Source organism: Gouania willdenowi, chromosome 10 (genome assembly GCF_900634775.1).
Source record: "Gouania willdenowi chromosome 10, fGouWil2.1, whole genome shotgun sequence".
Taxonomy (NCBI): domain Eukaryota; kingdom Metazoa; phylum Chordata; class Actinopteri; order Blenniiformes; family Gobiesocidae; genus Gouania; species Gouania willdenowi.
The window spans coordinates 32,676,858-32,685,924 of record NC_041053.1 but is presented as its reverse complement, the minus strand read 5'-3'; the positions used below and the strand labels follow the sequence as shown (position 1 = coordinate 32,685,924).

Here is a 9,067-nt window from a genome sequence, read left to right as displayed (position 1 = left end):
ATTTGCAGAAGTTCATGTAAGCCGAGTTAATGATCCCTGTGTGTCCATCTACTCAATCATTCCTCAGATGTTGATCTCATTCCACATCACCACACAAAAAACCATTTCTCCCGCTGCCGGTGCTCCATCAAACCCAAGCTAAAACGTGCCGTGTTCTCACTGATAATGAGGCATCAAAGTGCTTTTTATCTTCACAGTAGGAACAACTTAATGCCCCTCTTGTGGCTGAGGAGTGAAGTATAGAAAAAAGAAAAAAAGACAGACCACAGCAATCTGCAATCAGTTCAGCACACAATAGCACAAATTGCATTGAAAAGCCTTTCCCAAAGAGTTGTGATTAAAATAAATGGGCATCATAAATTTGCCTCTGCAGAGCGTGTTGTTTTTTAATGAAATTTTATGAGGCTTTCAGCTCCCTGTGCCTCAGAATGGAGTGAGTGAAGAAAAGAGGGTGGGGGCAGGGAAGATGGCGAATGATATCAGATACATTTCGACGGGTAAACACACACAGTGCATATTAATAAATGTGACACATCTGTACTGGGGCTGGTAGACGTGTCAGAGCGAGAGGCAATGCAGCAATGAACTCTGTGTGTGTGTTTGTGTGTGTGTGTGTGTGTGTGTGTGTGTGTGTGTGGGTGTGGCCACAAGGCTCATAATCATAATGGAGTTCTGGGTGTGTGTTGTGTGTTCGATCATCTCAATGAGACGTGTCCAGACTACCATGCAACCCAGACACAGAGGCCTGTTAGTGGACAATCACTCGCTGCTCATTTTCTCTGCTTGGTTCAATGGATTCTCAGCAGGTACAGTTATATTAGATTTTACTGACATCTACAACAATAGATCAGCATAATCACGTTGGCATTTTCTGAGAAGCAATGACATTTTTCTGCAAATAGGACATGGCAGAGAAGGAGACAGGCCTCGCAGCTTAGAAGGTCATGGTCCCCATAACACCATCGATCCAATCAAATACTGATGCCAAAGACTGACAGATACATTCATGTTGTTAGTTCATAACGTGAGTCTTTATACCAGCGATTCTCAACTGGTGGGTCGAAACCCAAAAGTGGTCAAGGGTACCTGTACTGGGTGGGTTGTGGATAGCTGGTCAAAAATGAATAAATACTTGATGTCTCTCATGTTGGACTTGTCTTTTATATTGAAACAGACTTTTCTTTTGACAGGCATGCTGTGAAATGCATGCTGCACAGAAAATTTATAGATTTGTTTTAAAAAAGATTGTGTGTCCATTCATCCATCCGTTTTCTGACCCGCTTGTTCCTTTTTTGTGTGTTTTCAACAGCTTAATTTGGTTGGTTGAATTCTTAAGAAAAGAAAGTGGGTTATGATTTAATGACCATGGAAAAATGTGGGTCCCAAGGTGAAACCAGTTGAGAACCCCTGCTTTATACCCACCAATCCTCGTGTTTCCCTGTTGGAGCTTTAAAAACAATAATTGAACACTGGTAATCTAGGAAAATAAAACTCTCACAAGGGTGAACCTTAAACCATGTCCTATAGCCTAAGTAAATAGTGAAGGGCAGGGCACCTCGAAAACTCAATTCAAAGATGTTTTTTTTTTTTTTTTTTAGAAAACTGTTCAGTTAAAGACTTTAGTTAGTTTGGACGTTTATTCATTTAAAGTTTGGTCAAATTTGTCTGTATTTTTGTGCTAATAAATGTTGTAGTTAGATATCAGTATTGTATCCGACTCTAATATAGTTACTGTATAGTGTATACTTTTGATCAGGACTTTTTTTTAAAATGAAATGTGCAATCCTGATTTAATCTGGATCAAACTTGGTGAGGTAATTGATGATCCAACCCGACATAACTGATTCAAATTTAATGTATAGCGAGATATTAATTTTTGAATGAGATAGAGGTTTTTCTATTTTTGAAACTGATCCAGAATCAGTGTATTGATCCGGATTCCCTCCAAAATTTAATGGAATCTTCCATGGAGTGACGTCTATCTTTGTTAAAGAAATAAAATAAAAAAAATGTCAATTTATTAAGGTCTTTTGATGTAATCCTGCTAACAGATAACAAATAAAAAAACGCATAACCTACATAGCGGAACTGATTACAAATGATATCTTAAGTAGATCTATGGGCACACAGTGGCGCAGGGGTTTGTATTTCTGCCTGAATCCTTGTTTCAAGCCCTAGGGTGGACTCTTGGGTCCTTTCTGAGTGGAGTTTGCATGTTCTCATCATGCTTGTGTGGGATTTCTCTGAGTACTCTGGCTTCCTCCCAAAATCCAAAAATATGACGGTTTGGTTGATTGGAGTGTCTTAAATGTCCTTGTTGCTTGTGTTACCCAGCCCTCTCCAGGGTGTACCCCCACCTAACGCCCAATGAGAGCTGGCAATGGGCACCAGCAGACCCCACGACCCTGAAAATAGAAACAAGCTGGTCAAAAAATGAATGGAAGGATAGATGGAAGTAGATCTATCTTTTACATGCAACAAACTTCCTTGACCATTTGAATACCAACATCACACAAGGGTAATCAGAAATACTTTATCTCAGGGAGAAATTGCAAGATCACATGATCATAACATTTACATTAAATACAGAAATGTAGTCTGAGGATATGTTTTGATTCCAATGCTGAATCCTCCCATTGTCTAATGCCTCTCTGTTACAGAGAACCGTCTCATTTTGGATGCCTTTGCCCAGCAGTGCAGCCGAGTCCTCAGCCTCCTCAACAATGGCCGACTCCTGCAGCTTCCGTCTTCCTCCTTTTCCAGCAGCATTAAACTGGAGGACAGGCTAGGGGACACTCGGGGTCTTTGTTCTTCCTCCCTGGGGAAGTCCAAATGTGAGGAGAGCTCTTCCACCACAGACCCAGAAGAGGAGGCTCCGCAAAGCCATTTGAACCAACACCGGACCTCTGCAGTTCTCCGCATCTTCACAGACTCCCTACAGAACTATCTGCTCTCAGGGCCTCAGCAGCAGCAGCAGCAGCGTCAACAGCATCAGGTTTCTGGTCTGGAGGATGTGCACTGTCCATCTGCTGAGCCTGGTTCAGGGTTATCACCTACTACCCACAACCTGGGGAGGTGGGGCTCCCCGGCCCCATCCGAGTCTTATGGTCACCCGTCATCTACACTGCCTGAGGAGGATGAGGAGGAAGAGAACTGCTGTCCACGCTGCCTGGAGCTAGAGCAGGAGGTGCTGTCTTTGCAGCAGGAGAACGAGGAGCTCCGCAACAAACTGGAAACCATCCCAGGTGGTAAAAGCTCCAGATCGGTGCTGGACAATAATTTTTCACTTAGATAAAGATGTGGTCTGTGTTTGAAATGGCACACTCCGTACTATGTACTACAAACTCAATGAGTATATACTGTCTACTATATACTATAAGTATGGTTAGGATGATTATCGTTCCCACTGAAGTATACTTCCTAGTTTCCCAAGATTTTGAAATTAAAAAAAGACAAAAACAAAAACCTGAAGCACACTAAATATCTTCTTTGAAAGTTCTGAAAACATTTTAAGTGATCAAGTGACCAAGTAGAATATCAAAATGTGGTCATTTGATCTATAAAACTCGCGGAAACACATTTCAGAGACTTTTGGAGACCCGCCATTGTGTTACTGACACAATTAACTTCAAAACAAGATCCCTATTTACAAAGCGTTAAAAGCTAATAGAAGACAAAAAGAGATGCTTTTCTTTTGATAACGAGATGTTTGACTTGTCATGTCATGGGACAGTTGAGTATGACTAGTGTGCCCACCATACATACTACAAAAATGTCCTGATATAGTATACATTCAAGTATTTCTCACATACTAAATTTTTTGTGTGAACGCACGACATACTTCATTTTGATGTCAGGCTTAGTATGAGTAGACAGTTATGATGACATTTTGAACACAGCCGGTGTAGGCCTCATAGATCAATAAATACAAGATAATTTACTTACTATCAACTTTAGAAGGTTGAAAGTGCTGCTCAAAAGTCTGTCTTGATCTGTCTGTCTGTCTTCACACGCAAGCACTCTGAGGTGCTTGCGTGTGAAGGTGAAGCTGCTCATGTTTTCTTGGAGCGCCGTGGTGCTTGACGAAAAACGGACGGAGATTCACAGACACTGTAAAGTTAAACAGGCACTGGTGGCTCTGTATTTAGGAGTCAGTGATGGTTTGCGTAGTTTAGATGGTGTTTCGGGTGGTTTAGGCGGTGTTTAAAGCAGCCAGGACGGGAGGGGAGCGGCCTGTGCACCTAATGAGCAGTCTCCATTTCTGCATTCAACAGTGAATTCCGTTTTCATTGGTTGATTCTGTTAACGTGGATTTTATAGGGCCATACATTGTCCAAAGAGTGGATCAAGAAGTCCAACTATAGAGAAGCCTTCCTCCCATCCTAACCAAAGACAGAGCCACCCTCTGGTGGTGGATGAAGAGTGACACATTGCCAATGGTGTCAAGTTTAGCTGAGAAATATCTGTATCCAAGCATCCTTGACACCATCTGAAAGGGTGTTCTCCGCAGCTAGAGACACCCTAAGTTCAGAATGATCTTGTATGCTTCGTGACAAGGCAAATATGCTAATTTTTCTTTACAAAAATTGTTTATCTATCACAGATAAGTGCAGCTGTACTTTTGGTTAAGATGTTGTTTTTTACAGAATAATTATTTGTTTTATGTCTGAATTAGTTTTGGATGAAGTTGTTCAATTTCAAACGGAGCACTGTAAATATTCTTAAACGCTTGAAGCCAAAGTGTAGCCAAATTGTATATATTATTATTCAGTGAAAACATTTTATACCTGCCTTACCTGGTGGATTAAAAGAGAGCTGATATACCTGCAGGAAATTAAAAAGACAAAGATAAGATGATAGTTAAAGCAAAGAAATCCATTTATATATTTTTTTTCCCTCACCAATGAGAATCGATAAGAAAAATGGTAAGGAATCGAATCGATAAGCAGTATTGATAATGGAATCAGAATCGCTAAATTCTTATCAATTCCCATGCCTATTTTGTTCTCAGTATTCCCCGTGATATCATGTCACTCCGAGATATTTAATTTAAGCTGGATTTCTGTATGAACTGCAAAATTAACATCTGTCATTGTTTTGCCGCAACTTTCAGAAATGTGTTGGGAAGTCACTTTGGGAGCAAACACAATAAATCACAGTAAGAATGAAGTAAAAACACTTCTATGTGGTCGTCTACAGGACTCCACATCCCATAATGCAATGCGCAAGGCTTTTCTGAAATTGTCAATAAAAAACAAATTGTTTATATTAAGATAAAAACAAACTTTTGAGCAAATTTCATTTGTCTTTGATACAAATTAATGTATATTAATATTTCCCAACTAATATTATAAACTGCAAGGCTTTAATTTCTTTTGAAGATGTTAGTGTTATTTTTTTCTTATTTCTTTTTGTCCTCAGTCCTAGAGTTAAAAAAGGAAGTTTGGACATCTCTGAGAAAAACTCAATCAATTAATAGCTCACAAACTGTGCAATGCATCCATCTGATGACTGGTCTCATTATTCCAAGAAACAAGTGTCAAAACGATATTCTTAAGAGAATAATCCACAGTCTGTTAGTTCATGCACCAGCTGGACTGACTTCTCTGGTGATTTTATCCATGTGTGTCCATTAATCATCAGCCTTTGTTTTCATACAGTTCCCTGTCAAAATGTTCTTGACTATTTCAAGACTGTTCTTGACGTTCACAACCAGCTGGTCCAGCCAATGGCGGAGGAGCTGCTCACAGAGGTGAGGAAACGGCCTGTTCTAATGAGCTAACTCATGCTTGTGGTAGAATTAAGTTCTGTCGTGCACTGATACAAATGTGTGTACTTGATAAGTGTGCATCCAAGTGGTGTTGAAAAAATGTAAATAAAACTAACTGTTTTACAGGAAGAAGAACGGCAGTCAGTCTTTGAGGTACGCGTTTTTATTTCTTGGTTTTATTACAAAGATATAAGATGTGTTTTTTTAGAGCTGGTGTTTTTTACTAATTAATCGCACAATTTATTTGGTAATTGGTTGCGATTAATTGCATTTTTCCACTGAAGACTGAAGCTTGTAATGGATATTTATTTATGGAAAATCATGGAATTAAGATAGAATTTAATCACTGAAATGATATTTAAATTCAAAGACTTCTTTCTTTCAGCTATGAATGACCACATGAAACATCTGTCTTATGTCCACTTACAGAATATAACAAAAACCAGACTTATATGTTAAAGTGTAGGCCTACCACTTTGAGAATGAATATTTCAAGAAAATAAGTTGTAAATTTGTTGCATGAACAAAGGTTCAATGATATACTGTAAAAAAAATAAATAAAAAACCATCAAGGATTACTTTTTTGCTTTGCAAATCACAAGACGTCAGGCAACTTTTTAAAGTGAAACTTTCTGCCTAATATTCTGTCCTCCGTCGTCACACAGTATGTCTCTGGGTTTGGCTGCACGGGCTGCACACCCAACAAAAGGTTAGGGGTCAGTCAACACCGAAAGTAAACAAACCTGTTAATGTTTTTTTTAAGAAATTAAACATTTCAAAATTAATCGACAAAATTAATGAGGGTGTCGCTACATGCCTTCAAGAAGCTTGGAATATTTATCTTTACTGTAACTACACCAAACTTGCCATATTTTAACCTATGTCCATCACCTTTTCTTGCCATATTTTTGCTCATTTTAATGCATTTTTGCTCCATTACTCCCATTTCTTCCACTTTTCCATCAAATTTTAATGCCTTTTTTGCAAATGTCTTCCACTTTCAAGACGTTTTTGGCACTTATAAACCTTTTCCACCACATTTCCACCACTTTTCCCACCAAAAGTTGCATATGTTGACTCATTATTGTCACTTTTAACCCTTTTCACCACATTTCATACTTATTTTTGCCAATTTATCCACATTCACGATTTCTCATGTCCATTATTTGTCCCATTTTTGCCACTTTTAAGCCAATATTAACACTTTGCACCCATTTCACCACTTTTTCTGTCTATTTTTTGGTTACTCTAATTTGCAATTTTTAACCAAATTCCTGTGCTTTTTAAAACCTTAATTCAGGAACTTTTCCACCCTTTTTGGTCACTTTTTACCCATTTTTTAAATTTCTGATTAAAACAAGAAATTACATCTTTAAGATGACTATATACTATGGCACAAATAATAATAAACCTCCTGGATTTCTGTGGATATTATTTAGGTAAATAAAGAAATGTGGTTATCACAGATTCATAGAACAATGGACCATCATTTTGCTGACTTTATGGATGTTCATGTCTGTGTTCAACCACCATCAGGTACAGTGGGGATCCCCGGTCTCTGGCACCTTTATTTTGGGGGTCGCAGGTTGAGAAGCACTGATTTAAATCATAGAAGAACTTTTGAATTATATTACGGCTGCAGCATAAATGATATGGTCCGACCAGCTTTAATTGAGGGCTAGCAGTAGCCATGGTCAGCTAACATGCTATGGCATCCATTTTTTTGAAGTTATTGCGACCAGGTTTTAAACGTTAAACCCAATAAAAAACTGTTCCATCTTTGTTTTGCTTCTATTCTCTTCTTACCTTTAGGGCAGTAAGCAGCTTCTGGAGAATTACCCTCTTTATATCACAAACAAGCAGTGGGACGAAGCAGTAAACTCCTCCAAGAACGATGGAAGACGACTGCTGCGTTATCTTATCCGCTACGTCTTCACCACAGACGAGCTAAAGTTCTCCTGTGGATTGGGCAAAAGGAAGCGCTCGGTTCACTCTGCAGAGCCGGGCCTGGAGAGACGACCCCTCAACCCTGTCAAAGTTAGCTGCCTCAGAGGTATGCGTTTATCATCATTAGCCTCTGCTCCTCAGAGCTAAAGGCTAAGCTTGGATTCAAACTCATCTTATCCTACAGTTGAACAAAATAAATAGAAATATATATTAGAAGACCTTAGAATCAATAAAATATATATTAGAAGACCCCTACTTAAATTTAAAATCAAATAATAACAAAAGATGTATCAGAGATTTTAGATTGTCAGCGTAGATCTTTTAATGCTGGTGTTTCAAATGACCTGGACATCAGTCTTAATTTCTTTTATCACCTCACACAGATGACTAGATTCATTAACATAATCAATAACCCTAATATATGTAAAGCTACAAGGTTCTCCGCTTCCTTCACAGCAGACTGCTCCGGATGCAAAACACCAGTAGTACCAAGTCTAGTTCCTCAATAATAATTCTACACAAGCATTCAGGGGTACAGAATCTAAGATGTAGGCCGATATATTCCAATATTTGTTTTTTTTATAATATTAATAACCGATTGGGACACCCCTAGGAGTATAGAGGGGAGTTCCTCAAACTACTGATAATCTGAATTCAATGAATTACTATTTAAAGTCAAAGATATTGATTCAATTTTAAAGTCATGTCATTTTAAATCTTTTAAACCAGAGTTCATCCGGATGCACTGTGCTTCAAACCCAGACTGGTGGATGCCATCAGAGGAGCAGATAAACAAAGTGTTCAGCGATGCCGTGGGCCACGCCCGTCAGGGCAGGGCCGTGGGAACATTCCTGAGCAGCAGCGGCAGCAGCACCAGCACCAGCAGCCTCTACATGGATGGCCTAGACAGCCACCTCTCACAGGAGGAACTCTACTTTAAAAGCTGCCAGAACGGCCAGTCGGATTGAAGAAATGTAGCCGTACGACAACATATCCCAAAATGTCGACCTCTTACTGTCACTTTACAGAGTGAAGGAAACATTCCAGATGTTTATCACATATCAGCTTTTAGATAGTTTTATAACTTTTTTGCCATTTTTGTACTTGAAGTTAACTTTGGGGAGAGTTTAACAGAAAAGCATAGTTCAATTTTACACATTTTGAGTCTTCCATGTACTTTTTCTATAGTTTTACATTTTAATGATCATGTATGATTATAAGTTGAGTTTTTTGTTTGCAGTTTTTTTTAAAGATGTTTTCGAATTACCTCATCAGGATGTTTTGTGTCAATGACCAAATTACAAATGGATGGCTGACTGCACCTCATGTCATCAGATGTCGCATTTGATC

General features: G+C 38.8%; 1 protein-coding gene across 1 annotated transcript in view; it reads left to right on the top strand.

The window, feature by feature from the left end:
* Window positions 1–8,721, top strand: part of bend4 (BEN domain containing 4) — a 10,797-nt gene extending 2,076 nt beyond the window's left edge. The window contains exons 2-6 of the mRNA XM_028459711.1: window positions 2,661–3,245; window positions 5,661–5,752; window positions 5,897–5,923; window positions 7,583–7,823; window positions 8,447–8,721. Of these exons, the coding sequence (XP_028315512.1) occupies window positions 2,661–3,245; window positions 5,661–5,752; window positions 5,897–5,923; window positions 7,583–7,823; window positions 8,447–8,685 (1,184 nt within the window). The 3' untranslated portion in view covers window positions 8,686–8,721. The remainder of the gene's footprint in view (window positions 1–2,660; window positions 3,246–5,660; window positions 5,753–5,896; window positions 5,924–7,582; window positions 7,824–8,446) is intronic.
* The last annotated feature ends 346 nt before the right edge of the window (window positions 8,722–9,067 follow it).